The sequence below is a fragment of the Littorina saxatilis genome, linkage group LG3, assembly GCF_037325665.1.
Source record: "Littorina saxatilis isolate snail1 linkage group LG3, US_GU_Lsax_2.0, whole genome shotgun sequence".
Lineage (NCBI taxonomy): Eukaryota > Metazoa > Mollusca > Gastropoda > Littorinimorpha > Littorinidae > Littorina > Littorina saxatilis.
Genome location: NC_090247.1, coordinates 69,362,817 through 69,385,518, shown reverse-complemented (window position 1 = coordinate 69,385,518; position 22,702 = coordinate 69,362,817). Strand labels below are relative to the sequence as shown.

General features: G+C 42.7%; 2 protein-coding genes and 1 long non-coding RNA gene across 3 annotated transcripts in view; all 3 read left to right on the top strand.

Annotated features, from left to right (window-relative positions):
* Positions 1–22,702, top strand: part of LOC138961038 (uncharacterized) — a 36,961-nt gene that overhangs the window by 12,261 nt on the left and 1,998 nt on the right. The gene's annotated exons all lie outside the window — the stretch shown is intronic.
* On the top strand, positions 2,673–4,627 carry LOC138961037 (E3 ubiquitin-protein ligase TRIM71-like). Its single transcript, XM_070332635.1, has 2 exons — positions 2,673–3,571; positions 4,243–4,627. The coding sequence occupies exons 1-2, from the start codon at positions 2,705–2,707 to the stop codon at positions 4,390–4,392; spliced, it is 1,017 nt and encodes a 338-aa protein (XP_070188736.1). The 5' UTR covers positions 2,673–2,704; the 3' UTR covers positions 4,393–4,627.
* Positions 6,446–20,526, top strand: LOC138960986 (E3 ubiquitin-protein ligase TRIM33-like). The gene is made up of 4 exons (XM_070332605.1): positions 6,446–6,454; positions 6,856–7,035; positions 17,740–18,867; positions 20,371–20,526. Exons 1-4 carry the CDS (start codon positions 6,446–6,448, stop codon positions 20,524–20,526), a joined length of 1,473 nt encoding a protein of 490 aa, XP_070188706.1.

Genomic DNA, 22,702 nt, shown 5'->3' with positions numbered 1-22,702 from the left:
TGGGAGTTATTTTGGACGAGCCTTCAAGAGGTATCCAGCATGTGCTGAGAACGCATGAAGTGTGGAAGTGCTGTACAACAAAACGCTGCAAATGCTGCAAAGAAGGACTGAAGAGCTCTGCTCTCTGCAGCTGTGCTTGCATGCCTGTGAAAATCAGCAAATTAAACTGTGTAAAAATATTATTGCACCCATTTTCGTACCCCAACTCAAACATTCATTCCCGTATCATTTTATTCAAACTTTTTATGCCAGTAAAGGCTCTCACAAATGGCACATCTTTCAGATAAAAGAAGATTTAGTTACAGGGGTCACATGACCGCCGCCAAATAAGGGTACCCTTAACGTGGCAAAGGGGATGTGATCACAACTTTAGGTACCCATTAAAAAGTCCAAAAAAATTCATGAGGCACAACATCTATCCAGAACAGGATGAATACTTTTTAGTGTTATGTCATTATTATACCTTTCATTTTTATCAATTTGATTTTTGGGGTACCCTTATTTAGGCGGCGGTCACATAACCCATGTAAATTCAATCTTTTATATTAAAAGAGTTCCAGATAGCCACGTTGTGTGCCCTTAATAGCATAGACAAATGGAATAAAATGGCACAGGAATAAATGTTTTCGTTTTGGTACGAACATTTGTGCGATAGTTTTTTGTTGGCACAGGTTAGCACGGTAAGCCAACGATTCTTCAACCCTGCCACCCACGCCGTCCAACCAATCGCTGCACCATTGATCATGTATACATGTATTGTTATGTTTTAACAATTGTTTCTGTTAGTTTCTATTGCAAGAGAATGACTTGTAGCATCAAATACGCCTGAATACCTTTTTCACAGGCGGCCATTTTGATTTTTTTTTTAAAACTACTGATTTTTAAATTTTTCTTGGTTCCTCTGTGTCAGGTTTTGTTAAGCACATAAAACCATACATTTATACCAAATTTGGTGTTTGTCACATGAAATGAAATATGCCTAACATACCCAACCGTTTTTACTGGCGGCCATTTTGAATTTTGTTATAAAAACTACCGATTTTTTAATTTTTCGCGGTGGCTCTGTATCAGGTTTTGTTAAGCACATAAAACTGTACATGTATGCCAAATTTGGTGTTTGTCACAAGAAATGATTGATTTTGCAACATAGGAGCCCCACTAAAGAACATTGTCGATTGAGCAGCGCAGTGTTCATCATTCTTATTCACGCACTCCACTCACAACGAGCTGACCCCATTTTGTAGAGCAAATAAAATATGCAGCTATGTCTCGATTTGGGCCACAGCGACCAGCGTGAATGTGACAACAACTTTGTTCAGTTCAGTGCTTCGTTCTGCATTTACCATGAGAAAGACTGTCTCTTCGTGGGAAGGCGGCGTAACCGGCGTTTTGTATTTGTTCGACAGTGTTTTATTTTTTATTCGTTTTACACAGCCATTGCTACTGGTGTTACCGACAACGCGGCAAGGGTAGAGATACGGTAGACATGAGTGATACAAAATAAACAAATGTAGAAGGCAGTGCAGGACTTGTATCAAAACACCGGACGATCACGGTCTTCTACTCCTCTTTATCCCTCATGTAGTATTACGACACTAATTAGTCTGAAGGCTTGGCTTAATTTTGGCTATGATCCGGTTCAACAGCACCCCTTAACGGTAAACGTCGCAGGGCAACGCCTGTCGATGAATTGATTATCGATCCTTTCGCGTACAAAGTCGAATCTGCAAAGGTTCGAATATTTAGTTTAAAGTTAAACGGAGAAATATCACAGTGTGGGTAAAGGGGTGAGAGACTTTGGTTGACCAGCGCTTTGATACAAGCTCCTGTGGTGCAACAATACGACTGATACACTCCGTGAACGCAGAAATTCACGTGCCTGTCTTAACATTAGAATTGACTTATTCATGATATCAGCCTCACGAATCATTCTAGGCATGTTTAACTAACATTCTCTATCCGATAACATCCTGAGGTCAGTATATTGATACGAGTAAAACTAACCTTGAGAGCAAAATCTGTATTGGATAATAGTAATACACAAAATAGACAATAACCTTCAGCATAACAATTTTTTTTAAAGCTCCCCCCCCCCCCCCCCCCCCCCCCCCCACCCCATCTTATCCACCAAGCCTAATATTATCCTATGCAACACCATGACTGCATGTGTTTCACACATCGCAATTCTTAGAGCATCATCAATATTCACTCACGAATGTACGGGGCCTGTAGGCTGACAAACTGAGTTCACGTACGATTCCTTTCTCTACGAGCGAGCCCCATGTCTGTATTAGAACAGTACAGTAAATCCAACTTTTAATAACGAAAGTTACGACCCTGCTTCTTTAGACTTCAGTTTCAAAACGTCTCTAAGTTCACCTCAATTTTCAAACCCCCTCTTTTTAAAGACCTGATTCTCTCAAGAGATTTTTGGTAATTTCAGAAAACACATATAACCATGGCGACAGCTGCCCCGCCGGTGCCAGAACCCGATGACATGGACTGCAGCGTGTGTCGCGAGCAGTACGTGCAGCCCAAGCTGCTGCACTGCGGACACCTGCTGTGTCACCACTGTCTGCTGTCCTGGCTGCAGTCTCAAGACCAGGCGCTGTGTCCGCTGTGCCGCTGCGCCATCGTGGACCCCAATGAGCGAGGCCAGAAGAGCTGGCAGGACGTCGCGGACGGTTTCCCCACAGACCTGGCCATGGCGGACCTGGTGGGGGCTCACCGTCTGCTCAAACAGTCGCACAGCTGTATTTGCGGCGAGGCCGCGGCCACGTGTCTGTGTCTGACGTGCGGGGACTTGTTCTGCGAGTCGTGCCGGAAGATACACCTGAAGCAAAAAGTGGCCAGGAACCACACGGTGGAGGATCTGACCTCCCTGACGGCGGACAAAGTGGCGCGAAGCCAGCACACCGCTTGCGCCGTCCACGCGGACAGGACCACGGAGCTGTTCTGCCCGACACACGGCGAGAGCATCTGCTACCTGTGCTCCACGTCCCACCACCGCAACTGCCCGGAGGTCAAGGACATGGAGGAGAAGGTCAAGGACGCGCGTGCCGTGCTGGCGGAGCTGGCGGCCACGCTGACCGAAGGGGAGGCCAGGCTGGACAAAGCCATCCAACAGCTGGACGCCCACCTGGCGGAGACGGAGAAGCAAACCAAGAAGGCCGTTGCCGAGATCGAAGCCGTGTGTGCGCGCCTGGAGAAGTCGGTCCAGGACTGTCGTCATCGCATGAACGAGCTGGCCCACAGCGCGTGCTCTGACGTCAAGGAGGCGGTGACGGACACCAAGACGTGCCTTCTACAGCGACGCGGGAAGCTGACGTCACACAAACACGTGGTACAGCGCGTGCAGGAGGCCAAGAATCGCGACACTGTCAGCACCATGACGCCCGTGATGCAGACACGTGTTGGTAACCTCGACTGCAGCGTCATCTTGCCCTTAGGCGCCAAGGTCGTATCCAAGGTGACCGTCGTGATTGACGCAGAGGCCGTGACCCGCATTGAGAAAGAAATGTCAGCACTCGGTCAAACCAAAGTCATGTCTGCTGATTTTGATTTTGTACTCGTAAGTATTTTGTGTGGTTTTTTTTTTTAAACATCTGATTTTCTCGATGAAAGATCTGTGATTTATGTGATTTTACTTCATTTACCATTTAACCAAGTTAGTAAACAATAAACAATGAGTGTGCGTCCACTATGAACGAATATAACTGATGTCAAGTCGTGAAATGAAAGCAATTGCTCAATGCTTAGTGTATGATTTGTTGACACAGAAATCAGGTTTGTGAATCGAAAGTTTGTTAGCCAACGAACGATATTGTCACTATACCAAAACCAATGACCTGAAATCGGTGAATAGAATCTGACTGGGAGTTGGAGGAAGGTTTACTGCCATTTGGCAACCAACTGATTTTCACTTCTGAAATCATACGGTCGACGTTTTTCAACTCCATGCATAGAAACGAAAACCATTTTGAAAATAAACACCACCTTAGTGGAACTGTACTAAAAAATTCGCTCTTAAAACAAAACAAAAAATACTTAGTTTTTAAAACAAAATATAGTGCGGCACCTTTTGCAGGATTGTTTACAAACAATTTATACTAATTTCAAAACTAGAGACTTTCTAGACCGATCATTTGTAATGTATTAATTAACTGTCTCAGAGTGATTTACGTGAAATATGTTAACCATTTCTAAACAGTTCAGTTTGATGTGTACACTGACTGATTGCAGGTGCCAGTTTTGTCTTTCCATGACAACCACGGTAAGAACATCGTGCTGAGCAACAACAAGCAGACGGCAGAGAGAAGAGGGTCTGGCGGTGGTATCGTTGTTGCCTCTCAGCCTATGATGACGAACATGTTGTACGAGGTTAGTCATTGAGCTCAGTGTTCACTGTGACGTTATCAGTGTGTTTACAACTGTAATCCCTTCAAAATGTATAGCTCTTTCGTGAATAAGAGTTGTGTTTTTACCATTGCCTGTTACCCGCAAATGTCATTCAATTAAACATCCTGTCCTCACAGACTGTGCAACGCTTATGAAGAATTTTGCTTCTTACTTCAAATAGCAATTCAGAGAATACTGAGCATTCTAAAGAACAGGTTATTGTTGTTTTTGTATATACTGTATGAATGGTTTTAAATTGATTGTGTGTGTGGGAGGGGGAAGGGGGGGGGGGCAGGGATCAAAGTGGCAGACGCCCATTAACCACATTGGGTGCAAATAGTTAAGGGTCTTGTTGAAATGATTGTTAAGTTTTAATTATATACAACGGAAAATAAATGTATAGATGGACATTGAAGCTGCATAAAGAAGAAGAAGAAGAAGAGGAAGAACTTTCTGCACTTTGCACAGTATTTGTGATTATACGAGTACATAACTTTCATAATAGCATCCTGAAGAAGACAGTTTGCCGAAATACGGAAAAAGAAAACTCTAACCTAGTTACTGATGTGTCCACTTTCGTTTAAGAGTACATAACGTTTTACAAGACAACCGTGACAAACAACAACTTTTACAAGAACGACTCTCTTATAACGCTGTGCCGTGATAAAGCACAGAAACAGAGACAATTGCCAGTCGATTTGTTTCTTTCTTGTTTTGCCAAGCATGAGGGCATCCTTCCATGTTAACACAAATAAACAATCAACCGCATTACCTCGCTATTTGCTTAAAGGCATTTATTTTCTACATTAATGTTGCATGTTGACACTCATGTCACTTACAAAAATAATGTAACAAAAACATGTCCCTAATATGTGTGAGCGTACATGTGTGTGTGTGTGTGTGTGTGTGTGTGTGTGTGTGTGTGTGTGTGTGTGTGTGTGTGTGTGGTGTGTATGTGTGTGTGTGTGTGTGTGTGTGTATGTGTGTGTTAGTGTGTGCGTGCATTTTCCTAATATGTGTGAGCGTGCCTGTGTGTGTGTGTTTGTTTGTTTGTCCGTGTGGGTGTGGATGTGTGTGTGTGTGAATGTGTGTGCGTTTGTGAGTGTATTTATTTGCGTGTGTGCGTCTGTGTGTGTATATGTGTGCAAGTGAACCTGTGTGAGGGAGGGGTGTGCATGTGTGCCTGGGGTTCCCTGTGTTGGTTTGTCTATGCGTACGCCGCATGTGCCCGAATATGATGATTGTATGCAATATGTCTAGGTCATCTTGGACAGAAGAGACGCTTTCACTGGTCACTACATATGGACTGGAGCAACAACCACTCCTCCAGAAGCTTTGACACAGCCATCTCACGCTGAAAAGTGGCCATCTGCCGTTGTCATAAATCCCAATTCTGTGGACGTGAATGGCGGACAGAGGGTAAGTCTGACAAGACCGTGATCAAAAGATGGGGACAGTGACAAGTGTGTATTTACGGATTCGTGTGTGTGTGTGTGTGTGTGTGTGTGTGTGTAGGTGCGTGCGTGCGTGCGTGTGTGTGTGTGTGTGTGTGTGTGTGAGTGAGTATGTGAGTGTGCGTGCGTGCGTGCGTGTGTGTGTTTGAGTGCGTGCGTGTGTGTGTGCATGCGTGCGTGCGCGCGTGTGAGTGTATCTGTCTGTGGTGGTGGCTTTTGAAGCTGAAAAGAAGAAAAGGTCATGATCAGTTTTATGAACACTTTGATAGAAAATTCGCGTTTATGAAGTACGCCTGAACTATTTGCGAAATCCGTCTGGGTAAAGGGTCGTCACTATCTAAACCCGTACAAGCCACTGTCGGACAGTTCGTCCACTGTTAATGTGTGGTTCTGGAAATCAAAATAGGTTCATAAATGTTCATGTGCGAGGAAGTTACAATCTTCACAGCAATGCGTGAGTTCAAACCTCAATGAAGAATCTATCTCAACTCGTCAAGGTAAAACGACTGTCGATAAGTTATTCATTGAGTCTGTCCGACCTGTCTAGTGTTGACGCTTTCGCTGTAAAACCGAAAATGCTTCAAAAACTCAAAATGTTTGAAGTCAGTCCATTTTCTCTATTAACTGGATTTTGTCAGCTATATGATCGTGCATTCTTCTAGTTGCCGGACATTATGACTCAGCTATATCATCGTGCATTCTTCTAGTTGCCGGACATTATGACGCAGCTGAAGGCTCACAGACATCCTTTGTGTGGCGTCTCTCGGGCTCAAGTCGTCCCTAAAGAGTTGCCTGGTTCAAAAGCAGAAAAAGAAATAGAGACTTTCTCAGCGTGCAAATGGACTGAAGAACAAAACCACATTCTGCACGACTGCCTTTGGTTTTACCAGGAAGAAGTCCCGAAAGAGGAACATAGCCTATAACTTAATCAAGAACAAAAAGAGCTCTCAGACAACTCTGATTTTGAAAACAGATAGAGTTACATTGGTGTGGGTCTTTTCAGCTGGACACCAACGTTGGACGGAAACTGTTAGACTTACCCAAGAAAAGCCGGGTGGGAGTGATGCTTGACAAGAAGCGATCTCTTCATCTCTACATCAACGGTGACGACCAGGGTGAAGCCGCCTCTAGCCTGCCCGACCCCTGCTTTGCATTCTTTGACGTCAGGGGTTCTTACAGACAGGTGAGTTTGTCGAATGAATAATTAAATGTACTCTTTTCAGTCAGCACTTTATCATTATAGTAGTGGCCATATTGTTTCAGAATAATTGATGGCATAGTTTCTATAAACCAAACAGAAAAATTAAAACTCTGAGGAAAAGTCTTCAAAAAGCTCGAAATATCTGTCATCAATGCTGACAAATGTCTAAGCACCATGTGTATTATCCCCGACTGTCACGTTTCAATATATCACTTAAGGTGATTATGAAACGGTTAGTTACTACTAACTAACTAACCACACCACGATCCACTCTCGCAGTCATACAATTTAATAGAGACAACAAAAGTATAAGTTTCAGACGCCCGTTTATGTAAAAACTCGCCACCTCCCTCGAGACTTCACTCAAAATATGTTCTTTTATGTTCACAAAACGTAAAAAACCCGTGGTCACTGACAAAATGCCAGTTAGAATATAGAAAATTATAGTAACACGCTGATCCCGTGTAAAGATAAGAAAATACGACTGTTCTGCTCCAAAAGTGCTAGTTCATGCAGGTGTCACACACCCCACGTCGTCACTACTCGAATATAATCACAGATAGCATAAATGACAACGGTGGTCAACGGGGTGCATAAGACATGGTGCACTTAGCTTTCTTTGGCCACTGGGTGGACGGCCTGTAATTAGTCTTTAGTCTCCACAACTGCTCCGTCGAATGAAGTGCTGGTTAGCGTGGTGACGAAGCAGGGAACTGTGGAGGCATCAGGCGCCGCACCCAGTCGCTGGTTAGCTGGTTAGCCGGTTCGCTGGTTAGCTGGTTAGCCGGTTCGCTGGTTAGCCGGTTCGCTGGTTATGTCCGGTCCCCGTTACAACGACTGCAGCTAGCAGTGTCCCGCAAAAGGCAGCCAACAGAAGATGGCAAGGCTGCAAACAGAAAGCATCGGTGCACTAAACATGTCAGCTACCCCTCACCCTCCACCTTTAAACATGTCATCTTTACATATCTCATCGAGCACGTGGGCCTGCTGCACAAATGGACTTTTTTACAACAACAAAACAGCCGTTTTCCGTCCTTCTCTCCCTATCTGCAAAAACCATATACAAATTAGTATTTTAGCGTCACAGAGAGCAAATTATGAGCTAACCTGGAAAGAACAACAGAGAGTATTTCATTCCACAAACACAGACTCATCAACAGCGTTAAACAATGATTTATTACCTCAAAAAGCCTATGAATGTAGCACTCTCATGGAAGCAAAACCCGCTTCCTCCCTGGAATGGCCTCTGTTCGTCAACAGTGACACAACATCCAAACCCCTTGCCGAATACTTTCTGCGGTGAAGACCATCCCCGCACGGCGAAGAGAAATTGACGACTCGTCCTCAGCAAACATGTAACTGTGAGAAGGTGGTAACTCGTTGAAGTTCCAATAGAGCCCTATCTGTGCTAGCAGAAACGGCACGTAGATAGAATTGAAATATCTAGTCGTGATGAAAACCATCAAACTCTAGGGACGCAAAACACCGACCCTTCTCCTCTTGCCGCTGATTGTCAAGTGTCCAGTTATCATGTCTCTGACAGACAACCTTGACAAAAACACGTGACTAACCTTGTCACATATCAAGTTCAGCTATCCACAAATCACACCCGAAAAATCTGTGCGGCACAATCTCCGTGCTCTGCGCTGTCAGCAAAACCCTGCCGTATAGCCCCGACTCACGCACAGGCGCTTTCTGTCGCAATTGACCAAGAGAAGGCACCCCACCGAGTGACACTTTTCTTGGTCTATGTCACTAGATCGTGACACCGACCTTCTAACTAATTGTTTGACAGTTTGATAATCAACCATCCTCCTTCCATGTAGCCTTTTGGTCGTTCTAATAGTGGCAGTGACACTTCAGGTATATTTATGGCATCATTGTTACTTCTACACCGAACTTGAAACGTGATATTCTGAGGAAAAGTCTCTGGAAGACCTACAATTCCTTTCATAAAGTAATGCTCACAAATGTGTGAGCACCGTGTTTATCATCCCGGACTTTCTGAATGATTGTTTTTCTGCAACAAGACACTAGCTGTTCACACAGTGCAATCCTACGCTGACTGAGTTTTAAAACATTATTACCATGCACACACAGTCCTGTTGAAAACATTATTACCATGCACACACCATCCTGTTGAAAACATTATCACCATGCACACACAGTCCTGTTGAAAATAACAGTTTGTAAAACTAAGATCATGAACTCGAAGTAAGTGTGAACATTGCTTAATGTTTGTCCTTAATTGTTCTCATAAAACTTGCACCTCAGTTTTTACGTCATGATCTTTTCATTGCCTTTGTTTCAGATTACTGCTTTACCTGTTCGACGCATACCGTGACGTCACCAGACCAAACAAAGAGACTGTTTCCCTGGCAATGACTTTTGCTGGCGTTTACCATTCAGTTCATTGATGTTGATGTGATTGTTGTTTATGTTGTTGTTGCTTGTGTTTTGTGTGAACAACAGAATGTTATACTTGAGTGAAAACAAAGCTCCTGGTCTTCTATTGATGACTGATTCTGGAAAGGCATATGATAGGGCTTTTTGGACCGTTAAGTTTAAAGATAAGATTTATTCTGTTCAAACATATGTTGCAAATTGTGTGAACAAATATTAAGTCATAGATGTTGATTAAAAGAGAGGATTTTACTTTTGATTAAAGTAAGGTAAAGTAATGAGACATGGCGAGGCTCTTATCTCCAGGCCATGTCTAGGATTTCTTGGTATTAAAGTAAGGTAAAGTAATGAGACAAGGCGAGGTTCTTATCTCCAGGCCATGTCTAGGATTTCTTCGTGTCGAAATGTTCTTATCTCCAGGCCATGTCTAGGATTTCTTGGTGTCGAAATGTTCTTATCTCCAGGCCATGTCTAGGATTTCTTGGTGTCGACATGTTCTTATCTCCAGGCCATGTCTAGGATTTCCTGGTGTCGACATGTTCTTATCTCCAGGCCATGTCTAGGATTTCTTGGTGTCGAAATGTTCTTATCTCCAAGCCATGTCTAGGATTTCTTGGTGTCGAAATGTTCTTATCTCCAGGCCAGGTCTAGGATTTCTTGGTGTCGACATGTTCTTATCTCCAGGCCATGTCTAGGATTTCTTGGTGTCGAAATGTTCTTATCTCCAGGCCATGTCTAGGATTTCTTGGTGTCGAAATGTTCTCATTTTCGGTACATCAAAACACAAAGATGTCTGTCAGTGTAACAACTTTAAACAGGGGAGTGTTCCTCTCACATGTTTCATAGATGACTTCATTATTTTTCCCTTAATAGGAGTTAGTATTGTTTTTGCGCATTTATTGAAACTCGGCAGTTATTCGGTTCACTTTTTGAATTATGAATGTTCACGAAATTGTAGTTGTGTGCACAAAATCCAAATTCTTGTGTAAAATTACGCCAGATTTTGATTTAAATTTAAATTCTACAATTGTGTACGTTTTTCACGTAATTTGTGTAGTAAAGTTGCACCGAATCGTCACAAATATAATGATAAAATAAGAAATGCATCGCACTTTTTTCTAAAGAAAATTAACATATTACATATTGTGCCCATGCTTTTTTTGTTTTTGTGAAGCCACACACAATGTTTAAATAACGTGGGTTTGTTTTTTTATAGATGAGTTTATCCAAGAATAAGGGTATTGTGTCCATCGGTTAAGACGAGAGATCAAACGCGTGACGAGTTTGCGAACGTGTTAATATCAAGAGAAAACAGTTCCTGTTTGGGCTGAAGTGTTCAGGCAGTACATGTATAATCTGGATAGCACAAGAATTCTAGCTGTTACCTTTGATCACTTTGTTTCAGAACAAATGCATTGCTATGGAAATACATGCATATATACAGCCGTGAAAAATGTGTGTGTTTGTAGAGTAAAATGATAGGCCTACTAAGATTGTGGCGAATTTATAATGTATGTAGAATTTTTGCTTTATCAAGATTTAGTTGATTCAGTCAGACAATATCAGCACGCAATCTTTAAAATGGGTAATTCATGAATTATGTGGTTGATCGCAGTTTTAGTTATAATAATGAGAAAACAATCCTTTTTATTTCATTTCAGAGTTTGTGTCACCCCCTGCGGGTTAGGGGGAGTCCCATATTGGTTGGGACTAGAAAGAATTTACCCGATGCTAACCGGCATGTCGTAAGAGGCGACTAACGGTTCTGTTTCTTCTCTTCTTTTGTTTTATTTCTGCCTTACCAGTCCTTTCACCTATATTTCCTTCCAAGAAAACTCTCCCTACTATTCCCTGCAGTTTTCCAATTCTTTTCTTGTTGTCTTATTTCTACCTGACTGGATCCATCACCTTTATTTCACTTACCAAAAGTCTTCTTTTCCACATCCTTGTTTCTCTGCACCCCGCATGTCGTGTGAGGCGACTAACGGATTCTGTTTCTCCTTTAACCCTTGTTAAGTGGTTCTTGTATAGAATATAGTCAATGTTTGTAAAGATTTTAGTCAAGCAGTATGTAAGAAATGTTTAGTCCTTTGTACTGGAAACTTGCATTCTCCCAGTAAGGTCATATATTGTACTACGTTGCAAGCAACTGGAGCAAATTTTTGATTAGTGCTTTTGTGAACAAGAAACACTTAACAAGTGGCTCTATCTTTCCCCTATCCCATCTCCCCCCTTTCCCTCGTCGCGATATAACCTTCGTGGTTGAAAACGACGTTAAACACCAAATAAAGAAAGAAAGAAAGAGTTTGTGTCAGTGGCAGAAAATAAGGGATCGGAAATGGGGTCACACGCTTCACAATATTTTAATGCAGCCAAAATTTCAAAATATATTAATTGATTTTTTTTCATACCGACTGTTAAATTTCAACACAAAGCACAGAACTGTACCCAGATGATGGTTTCTATTCTTGTTGAACGTCTTTACATAACTACAGTCTATTAATATCACTATGCTTGCTAGTTCTCTTTAAAGGCACATGGCTTCCCATGTAAAGTGTTCTGCTCCTCATCTAAGATCTAGCCAGGTTTTTGACAAGTAATAAGAACAATTCTGCATCTGGACATATTCCACAACTCACCAGCCTGGGGGTGTTCTGTGCCAACTGGGATTTGCTTGTTTTGTATGTGTGTGTTTTTTGTGTGTGTTTGTTTTGTTTATGTCTTATTGTTTTAGCTGACACCAGTGTTTGTTTTGTTTATGTCTTATTGTTTTAGCTGACACCAGTGTTTGTTATATGTTTATGTCTTATTGTTTTAGCTGACACCAGTGTTTGTTATGTTTATGTCTTATTGTTTTAGCTGACACCAGTGTTTGTTATGTGTATGTCTTATTGTTTTAGCTGACACCAGTGTTTGTTATGTGTATGTCTTATTGTTTTAGCTGACACCAGTGTTTGTTTTGTTTATGTCTTATTGTTTTAGCTGACACCAGTGTTTGTTATGTGTATGTCTTATTGTTTTAGCTGACACCAGTGTTTGTTTTGTTTATGTCTTATTGTTTTAGCTGACACCAGTGTTTGTTATGTGTATGTCTTATTGTTTTAGCTGACACCAGTGTTTGTTTTGTTTATGTCTTATTGTTTTAGCTGACACCAGTGTTTGTTATGTGTATGTCTTATTGTTTTAGCTGACACCAGTGTTTGTTTTGTTTATGTCTTATTGTTTTAGCTGACACCAGTGTTTGTTATGTTTATGTTTTATTGTTTTAGCTGACACCAGTGTTTGTTATGTTTATGTCTTATTGTTTTAGCTGACACCAGTGTTTGTTTTGTTTATGTCTTATTGTTTTAGCTGACACCAGTGTTTGTTATGTTTATGTCTTATTGTTTTAGCTGACACCAGTGTTTGTTATGTGTATGTCTTATTGTTTTAGCTGACACCAGTGTTTGTTTATGTCTTATTGTTTTAGCTGACACCAGTGTTTGTTATATGTTTATGTCTTATTGTTTTAGCTGACACCAGTGTCCATCTCCAACATTAACTCATCCCCAAATTCTAACTCTGCACAGAAAGAAGTCAAGACGTTGATTGTTGGTATGTGTCCAAGTGGAGGGTATGGTCTTAACCCGTGTAAACACCCGGACCGGTGTGAGATAGCAAGCAGACTGTTTTCACGCCATGTAAACACCTGGACCGGTGTGAGATAGCAAGCAGACTGTTTTCACGCCATGTAAACACCTGGACCGGTGTGAGATAGCAAGCAGACTGTTTTCACGGGAAGGATTGTGTTTTCAACTCACGGTCTTTTTTCTTGACCCTCTGCACGGTGAGGGCTGGACGTACAGCACCATGTAAACCTGCTTACACTTATACCTCGTTAATAAAGATGTCTTGTCTGCATGGTCTTGTCATGTTTTTTATTCTCTCTCTCTCTCTCTCTCTCTCTCTCTCTCTCTCTCTCTCTCTCTCTCTCTCTCTCTTTCTTTCTCTCTCTCTCTCTCTCTCGCTCTCTCTCTCTTTCTCTTTCTTCCTTTCGTTCTCTCTGTGTCTCTCTCTCTCTCTTTCTCTCTCTCTCTCTCTCTCTCTCTCTCTCTCTCTCTCTCTCTCTCTCTCTCTCTCTCTCTCTCTCTTGAATACACACACACACACACACACTCACACGCACACACACACACACAGTTGTCGCTTTTCATCAAGTTTTTAAGTCTGATGCACAATGTATGGAACAGCAAGGCACTGATGAGTTTCACTATCTATCGTCTGTTTACAGAATAATGATTGAATCAGTTGTAAACATTTCATTGTGACTGAATGACAAGGAGCAAATACTGCCACATTTTTATCAAAAAGTGCTAGGAGTTAGTGCCAAATCGCATGGTTAACACCATCATTGAATGATAACTAGAGATCATTCAAACCGTATTTGGCTTCTGACAACATTGTAGTTGCAGTCACGGTAAAGAGAGCAAGCGGGACTGAACAACCATACAAATCGTAGCCTGTTTAAATGTCAGTGTATTTGACTGATCCTAATTCCAAACCGACCAGTGGCCTTGGGAACAATGAGGATTTAAGATTATAGTTGTCCATACGTTATGTAGTTGGTTGAACTACAGAAACAATGTTAAGGCAGTTTGCATGCCAGGCCTCGTACGTGATGACACTGCCAACTCGTTCTTAACTGCACGAAAAGCATAGAGAGAGCCATCAAGTATTGATTTATTTAATCTATTTTTAAATCCGGGCCGTGAAAGTATGAGCAGTTTTGGTGATTGCGTTGGAACGGGAAAACCCGACAACAGTCATGAATCGTCTATTTTAACCTTCGCCCGACCGGGTTATCGACTACACACGGAAGACATCGTGGGTCCGTGCGGATCCATGCTTCTCAAAGAAGGAAAAATATGCATACCCTTCCGTAGACCCATGCTTTCCAAAGAAGCAAAAACGTGCACCCCCTTCCGTTGACGCCGTGGTTAAATTTCCGCGAGAAGTAATTCAATTAAATTAATAATTTAATTATTACCGTGCGGACTAAAGCTTCTCAAAAAAGAAAAAAACCGTGAATACCCTTCTGTAGACGTCGATCGTTGGGCCATGTGGACCCACATTGTTATGTATTAATTTCGCTCCACGCGACTTGCTTATTAACTCCAAAATTAAACAGATCATAGAAAATGATGTTTAGAGCCAATACCTGAAGGTTTGTGACTTTTCTCCCTAGTTTTTATGTAAGTTCCTTCCGTTTGAGAAACATGGGTCAGCACGGCCCCACGATGTCTTCCGTGTGAAGTCTAAATTTGACCTTTGTTTTTTTAATTACTTCTCGTTGAAATGTAATGATCTATTAGGACATGAGAGCTTTTTATGTGTCTGAGGCATTCTTAAAAGCTCATAAAAACAAATCCAACTGGTTTAAGAGATATTTGCAATTAAACACCCTTCTGGGTCCACACGGACCCACGACGACCGGCGAAGGTTAAGAAATGTGATCATTTATCAAAGATACTCTTAGGACAAAGCACATTAATATGGCTAGTATAACAAATTCATGACAAAAAAGCTACCCACGTCTACGACTGTTTTAAATTATTCATTATGATCTTCGTAGTCTAGGTTTTTCAAGATCTGAAACAATTCCCGATGAAATCAGCTGACACACACTCTCTACATTATCCCTACATTATCCCTGCATTATCCCTACATTATCCCTACATTATCTCTACATTATCCCTACATTATCTCTACATTATCCCTACATTATCTCTACATTATCCCTACATTATCCCTACATTATCTCTACATTATCCCTACATTATCTCTACATTATCCCTACATTATCCCTACATTATCTCTACATTATCCCTGCATTATCTCTACATTATCCCTACATTATCTCTACATTATCCCTACATTATCTCTACATTATCCCTACATTATCCCTACATTATCTCTACATTATCCCTGCATTATCTCTACATTATCCCTACATTATCTCTACATTATCCCAACATTATCCCAACATTATCCCAACATTATCCCTCATCCTTTTCCCCGTCCACCTGTGGTATGAACAGTGATCTGAATCATTGGACGGAAAGAGTGCTTGTGGCCAGAGTGACCGTTCGTCAGTGTGTGTGTGTGTGTGTGTGTGTGTGTGTATGTGTGTATGTGTGTGTATGCGTGTGTGTATGTGTGTGTGTGTGTGTGTGTGTATGTGTGTGTGTGGCTGGCTGTCTGGCTGTCTATCGGGTCACGTCTCCGTGACTGGATTACATTTGTTATTTTGTGACTATTGCTTTGGCTCTCCACTGACCCAGTGATTGAATCGTGTTGAAACTTGATACGCAGCTCGTAGTTTCAGCACTGACTTCAACCGTGACACTTCATGACTAATCGGGTCACAGTGTTTTCAAAGGTTCGTCCGCACTGTACCGGAAAGATAAACTTTGAACCACATCACGTGATCACAGCACATCTTACGTCACACTCTTCAGTGCAATGGCTGCGGCTGTGTGAAGTTAGAACCAGTGTGGACAGTTTGTCACATTTGACTTGTGTTTTTTGGAGTGAATCATTCATCCAAATTATCGCTTCGGGATCTCTACCATAGATTAATCAACTACGTTGTCGACTATTCGTTTCTTCAACTACGCTCTGAGGCTGAGACAAGTTGCGAGGTATGTCACTATTGATTCAACGTTCACGGAATTTCCGGGTTTACCCTACTTTCGGTTCGCAAGTTTCTGTTCTCTCTAGACCACACACACATACTATGCCTGTGATTTTGTTTGTGTGTGTGTGTGTGTGTGTGTGTGTGTGTGTGTGTGTGTGTGTGTGTGTGTGTGTGTGTGTGTGTGTGTGTGTAGTTTGTGTGGCTATCTCAGTATTTGTCTTTCTGTGTGTCCATCTGTCTCTCTGTCTGTCTGTCTGTCTGCTGCAATCTGTGTATGTGACACTTTACTTCACGATCTCTTGTGCTGTATTCTGTCTGAAGATCGGCAGCAAAATCTGTAGCTCGGTAGACAATTTAATGGTGGCCAAACGGGGAAAAGTGCTTCAACGTAAGGCGTGTACTCTTTTCGCAAGAACATTGTCGATTGAGCAGCGCAGAGTTCAACATTCTTATTCGCGCACTCCACGCACAACGAGCTGACCCCATTTTGTAGAGCTAATAAAATATGCAGCTATGTCTCGATTTGGGTCACAGCGACCAGCGTGAATGTGACAACAACTTTGTTCAGTTCAGTGCTTCGTTCTAAATAAATTATTTAGCATGAGAAAGACGGAAGGCGGCGTAACCGGTGTCTTGTATTGGTTCGACAGTTGTTTATTTCTCGTTCGTTTTACACAGCCATTGCTACTGGTGTTACCGACAACGCGGCAAGGGTAAAGATACGGTAGACATGAATGATACAAAATAAACAAATGTAGAAGGCAGTGCATGAAGGCTTGTATCAAAACACCGGACGATAACGGTCTTCTACTCCTTTTTACATTTAGCCAAGTTTTGATTATCCCTCCTGTAGTATTACGATACTAATTAGTCTGAAGGCTTGGCTTAATTTTGGATATGATCCGGTTCAACAGCTCCCCTTAGCGGTAAAGGTCGCAGGGAAAAGCCTGTCAATGAATTGAGTACCGATCCTTTCGTGTACAAAGTCGAATCTGCATAGGTTCCAATATTTAGTTTAAAAATAAACGGAGAAATACCACAGTGTGGGTAAAGGTGTGGAAGACTTTGATCGACCAGCGCTTTAATACAAGCTCCTGTGATGCAACAATACGACTGATACACTCAGTGAACGCAGAAATTCACGAGCCTGTCTTAACATTAGAATTGACTTATTCATGATATCAGCCTCATTCTCTATCCGATAACATCCTGAGGTCAGTAGATTGATACGAGTAAAACTAACATTGAGAGCAAAAACTGTATTGGATAATAGTAATACACAAAAAGGACAATAACCTTCAGCATAACAGTTGTTTTTTAAAGCGCCCCCTCCCCCACCCCACCCCACCCCACCCTATCCAGCAAGCCTAATATTATCCTATGCAGCACCATGATTGCATGTGTATCACAAATCGCAATTCTTATAGCATCATAAATATTCACTCTCGAATGGACGGGGCCTGTAGGCTGACAAACGTGAGTTCACATACGATTCCTTTCTCTACGAGCGAGCCCCATGTCTGTATTAGAACAGTACAGTAAATCCAACTTTTAATAATGCTTTCGATAAAGACCTGATTCTCTCAAGAGATTTTTGGTAATTTCAGAAAACACATATAACCATGGCGACAGCTGCCCCACCGGTGCCAGAACCCGATGACAAGGACTGCAGCGTGTGTCACGAGCAGTACGTGCAGCCCAAGCTGCTGCCCTGCGGACACCTGCTGTGTCACCACTGTCTGCTGTCCTGGCTAAAGTCTCAAGACCAGGCCCTGTGTCCGCTGTGCCGCTGCGCCATCATCGACCTCAAGGAGCGAGGCCAGAAGAGCTGGCAGGACGTCGCGGACGGTTTCCCCACAGACCTGGCCATGGCGGACCTGGTGGCGGCTCACCGTCTGCTCAAACAGTCGCACAGCTGTATTTGTGAGGAGGCCGCGGCCACGTGTCTGTGTCTGACGTGCGGGGACCTGTTCTGCGAGTCGTGCCGGAAGATACACCTGAAGCAGAAAGTGGCCAGGAACCACACGGTGGAGGACCTGACCTCCCTGACGGCGGACAAAGTGGCGGGAAGCCAGCACGCCGCATGCGCTGTCCACGCGGACAAGACCACGGAGCTGTTCTGCCCGACACACGGCGAGAGCATCTGCCAACTGTGCGCCACGTCCCGCCACCGCAGCTGCCCGGAGGTCAAGGAGATGGAGGAGAAGGTCAAGGACGCGCGTGCCGTGCTGGCGGAGCTGGCGGTCACGCTGACCGAAGGGGAGGCCAGGCTGGACAAAGCCATTCAACAGCTGGACGCTCGCCTGGCGGAGACGGAGAAGCAGACCAAGAAGGCCGTTGCCGAGATCGAAGCCGTGTGTGCGCGCCTGGAGAAGTCGATCCAGGACTGTCGTCATCGCCTGAACGCCCTAGCCCACATCGCGTGCTCTGACGTCAAGGAGGCGGTGACGGAGACCAAGACGTGTCTGCTACAGCGACGCGGGAAGCTGACGACACACAAACACGTGGTACAGCGCGTGCAGGAGGCCAAGAATCGCGACACTGTCACCACCATGACGCCCGTGATGCAGACACGTGTTGGAAACCTCGACTGCAGCGTCATCTTGCCCTCAGGCGCCAAGGTCGTATCCAAGATGACCGTCGTGATTGACGCAGAGGCCGTGACCCGCATTGAGAAAGAGCTGTCAGTACTAGGTCAGACCAAAGTCATGTCTGCTGATTTGGATTTTGGACCTGTAAGTATTTTTTTCCTCGTTCTGATTATCTTAATGATCGAGCAATAATTTCTGTGGGGAAATATCTTATGTCAAGTCCTGAAATGAAACCGGTATCTCCATGGGCCCTGTTTACTGTATGCATTTACATGTACGTATTTTTGGACACAGAAATCAGGTTTGTGATTTGAAAGGTTGTTGGCCTACGCTGGATTTTGTAACTATGCCAACACATTTAACGCTAAATTGTTGAATAGGAACTGATAAATTTGCATTGCCGATTTAGGAAAAGTAATTACCAATTGCCAAACAAATTTGTTTCACTCCTGAAATAAGACGGTTTAGGTTTCTTATTTGATAAAACTGCATAGGGAGATGTCGAGTTACTCTTTCTTGAATACACAAAATCATCTTGGAAACAAATAACCATGAGGGTAAAGGGACACTTCAGTGGAACTGTAGTGAAAGATTCTCTCTTAAAACAAAGCAAAAAGTAGTGAGATCGTACAACAAAGCCTAGCGTGGGACTGTAGTGAAAGATTCTCTCTTAAAACAAAGCAAAAAGTAGTGAGATCGTACAACAAAGCCTAGCGTGGGACTGTAGTGAAAGATTCTCTCTTAAAACAAAGCAAAAAGTAGTGAGATTGTACAACAAAGCCTAGCGTGGGACTGTAGTGAAAGATTCTCTCTTAAAACAAAGCAAAAAGTAGTGAGATTGTACAACAAAGCCTAGCGTGGGACTGTAGTGAAAGATTCTCTCTTAAAACAAAGCAAAAAGTAGTGAGATCGTACAACAAAGCCTAGCGTGGGACTGTAGTGAAAGATTCTCTCTTAAAACAAAGCAAAAAGTAGTGAGATCGTACAACAAAGCCTAGCGTGGGACTTTAGTGAAACATTCTCTCTTAAAACAAAGCAAAAAGTAGTGAGATCGTACAACAAAGCCTAGCGTGGGACTTTAGTGAAACATTCTCTCTTAAAACAAAGCAAAAAGTAGTGAGATCGTACAACAAAGCCTAGCGTGGGACTTTAGTGAAACATTCTCTCTTAAAACAAAGCAAAAAGTAGTGAGATCGTACAACAAAGCCTAGCGCGGGACTGTAGTGAAAGATTCTCTCTTAAAACAAAACAAAAAGTAGTGAGATTGTACAACAAAGCCTAGCGCGGGACTGAAGTGAAACATTCTCTCTTAAAACAAAACAAAAAGTAGTGAGATCGTACAACGAAGCCTAGCGTGGGACTGTTTGCAGCCTTGTTTACACATCCTCTTGACAGTTGTTCAAATCGTCATGCACGTGGCACAGGGAGAGAATACAGACAATGCCGAGATGAGGTATGATGGTACATGGTGGCTCGGCAACAAGAACCGTTGGTTTTAATTTCGAAAATCCTACTTATCAGGCCGATTAAATGAACGTTTATAATGTAAAGATATCTGTGTCACTGATTGTAAACAAAATGCATTTTTCATGTCTAGACAGACCGGACTAATGTACGTGTAAGTGGAAATAAACTTCCTCTTTGCAGGTGACAGCATTTTGTTTCCATGACAACCACGGTGAGAACATCGTGCTGAGCAACGACAAACAGACGGCAGAGAGAAGAGGGTTTGGGAACAGGGGTGGTATCGTTGTGGCCTCTCAGCCTATGATGACGAACATGTTGTACGAGGTTAGTCATTGAGCTCAGTGTTCACTGTGACGCTATCAGTGTGTTCACAACTGTAATCCATTCAAGAAATATAACTCTTTCACGTTGCCTGTTACCCGCAAATGTCATTCAGTTAAAGATCCTGTCCTCACAGACTGTGCAACACTTCTGAAGAATTTTGCTTCTTATTCAAATAGCAATTCAGAGAATACTGAGCATTCTAATGAACAGGTTATTGTTGTTTTTGTATACTGTATGAATGGTTTTAAATTGATTGTGTGTGTGGGAGGGGGAGGGGGGGGCAGGGATCAAAGTGGCAGACGCCCATTAACCACCTTAGTTGCACATAATTAAGGGTCTAGTTGAAGTCATTGTAAATGTGTAACTATGTACAACGGAAAAATAACAGTATATATGGACATTAAAGCTGCAAAAATCAACTTTCTTACACAAATCTGCACAGTTTTGCACAACATTTGTGATTATACGAGTACATAACGTTGTACAAGACAAAGGTGACCAACAACAACTTTTACAAGAACGACTCTGTCATGCGCTGTGCCGTGATAAAGCACAGAACAAGAGACAGTTGCCAGTCGATTTGTTTCTTTCTTGTTTTGCCAAGCATGAGGACATCCTTCCATTTGAACACAAATAAACAATCAACAGCGTTACCTCGCTATGTGCTTAAAGGCTTTTATTTTCTAAATTAATTGTGCATGTTGACACTCATGTCAGTTACGAAAATAATGTAACAAAAACATTTCCCTAATATGTGTGAGCGTACATGTGTATGTGTGTGTGTGTGTTTGTCCGTGTGTGTGTGTGTGTTTGTGTGTGTGTGTGTGTGTGTGTGTGTGTGTGTGTGTGTGTGTGTGTGTGTGTGTGAATTTGTATGCGTGTGCGTTTGTGAGTGTATTTATTTGCGTGTATACGTATACGTGTGCGAGTGTATCTGTGTGTGTGTGTGTGGGGGGGGTGCATGTGTGCCTGTGGTTCTTTGTTTTGGTTTGTCTATGGGTACGCCGCATGTGCCCGAATGTGAGAATGCATGCAATATATCTAGGTCATCTTGGACAGAAGAGACGCTTTCACTGGTCAATACATGTATACTGGAGCAACAACCACTCCTCCAGAAGCTCTGACACTTCCACCTCACGCTAGAGGCTGGCCATCTGCCGTGGTCATCAATATCAGTTATGTGGACGTGAATGGCGGACAGACGGTAAGTCTGAAACGACCGTGATCAAAGGATGGGGACAGTGAAAAGTGTGTACTTACGGATTGGGGTGTGTGTGTGTGTGTGTGTGTGTGTGTGTGTGTGTGTGTGTGTTTGTGTGTGTGTATGTGTGTGAGTGGTAGTGAGTGAGTGTGCGTGCGTGCGTGTGCTTGCTTGCGTGCGTGCGTGCGGGCGGGCGGGCGTGTGTATCTGTCTGTGGTGGTGGCTTTTGAAGCTGAAAAGAAGAAAAGGTCATGATCAGTTTTATGAAAACTTTGAAAGAAAATTCGCTTTTATGAAGTACGCCTGAAATATTTGAGAAATACGTCTGGGTAAAGGACCGTCACTATCAAAACCCGTACAGGCCACTGTCGAACATTTAGTTCACTGTTTAATGTGTGGTTCCGGAAATCAAAATAGGTTCACAAATGATCACGTGCGAGGAGGTTACAATCTTCACAGTAATGTGTGTGTTCAAACCTCAACGAGGAATCTATCTCAACTCGTCAAGGTAAAACGACTGTCGATCAGTTATTCACTGAGTCTGTCCGTCCTGTCTTGGGGTTGACGCTTTCACTGTAAAACTAAAAATGCTTTCAAAAACTCAAAATGTTTGAAGTCAGTCCATTTTCTCTATTAACTGGATTTTGTCAGCTATATGATCGTGCATTCTTCTAGTTGCCGGACATTATGACTCAGCTATATCATCGTGCATTCTTCTAGTTGCCGGACATTATAACTCAGCTATATGATCGTGCATTTTTCTAGTTGCCGGAGCTCACAGACATCCTTTGTGTGGCGTCTCTCGGGCTCAAATCGTCCCTAAAGAGTTGCCTGGTTCAAAATCAGAAACAGAAATAGAGACTGTCTCAACTGCAAATGGACTGGAGAACAAAACCACATTCTGCACTACTGCCTTTGGTTTGACCACGAAGAACAGAAAACGTTAACACAAAAAAAACTTTAAGACAACTCGGATACGGATATAGT

Excerpts from the sequence above, each read along its gene's own strand:
- LOC138961037 (XM_070332635.1), top strand. The coding sequence starts at position 2,705 with ATGGCGGACCTGGTGGGGGCTCACCGTCTGCTCAAACAGTCGCACAGC. Across the intron at positions 3,572-4,242 it reads CTGATTTTGATTTTGTACTC|GTGCCAGTTTTGTCTTTCCA; the intron begins GTAAGTATTTTG and ends GACTGATTGCAG.
- LOC138960986 (XM_070332605.1), top strand. Across the intron at positions 7,036-17,739 it reads TCAGGGGTTCTTACAGACAG|AAAACACATATAACCATGGC; the intron begins GTGAGTTTGTCG and ends TGGTAATTTCAG. Across the intron at positions 18,868-20,370 it reads CTGATTTGGATTTTGGACCT|GTGACAGCATTTTGTTTCCA; the intron begins GTAAGTATTTTT and ends TCCTCTTTGCAG.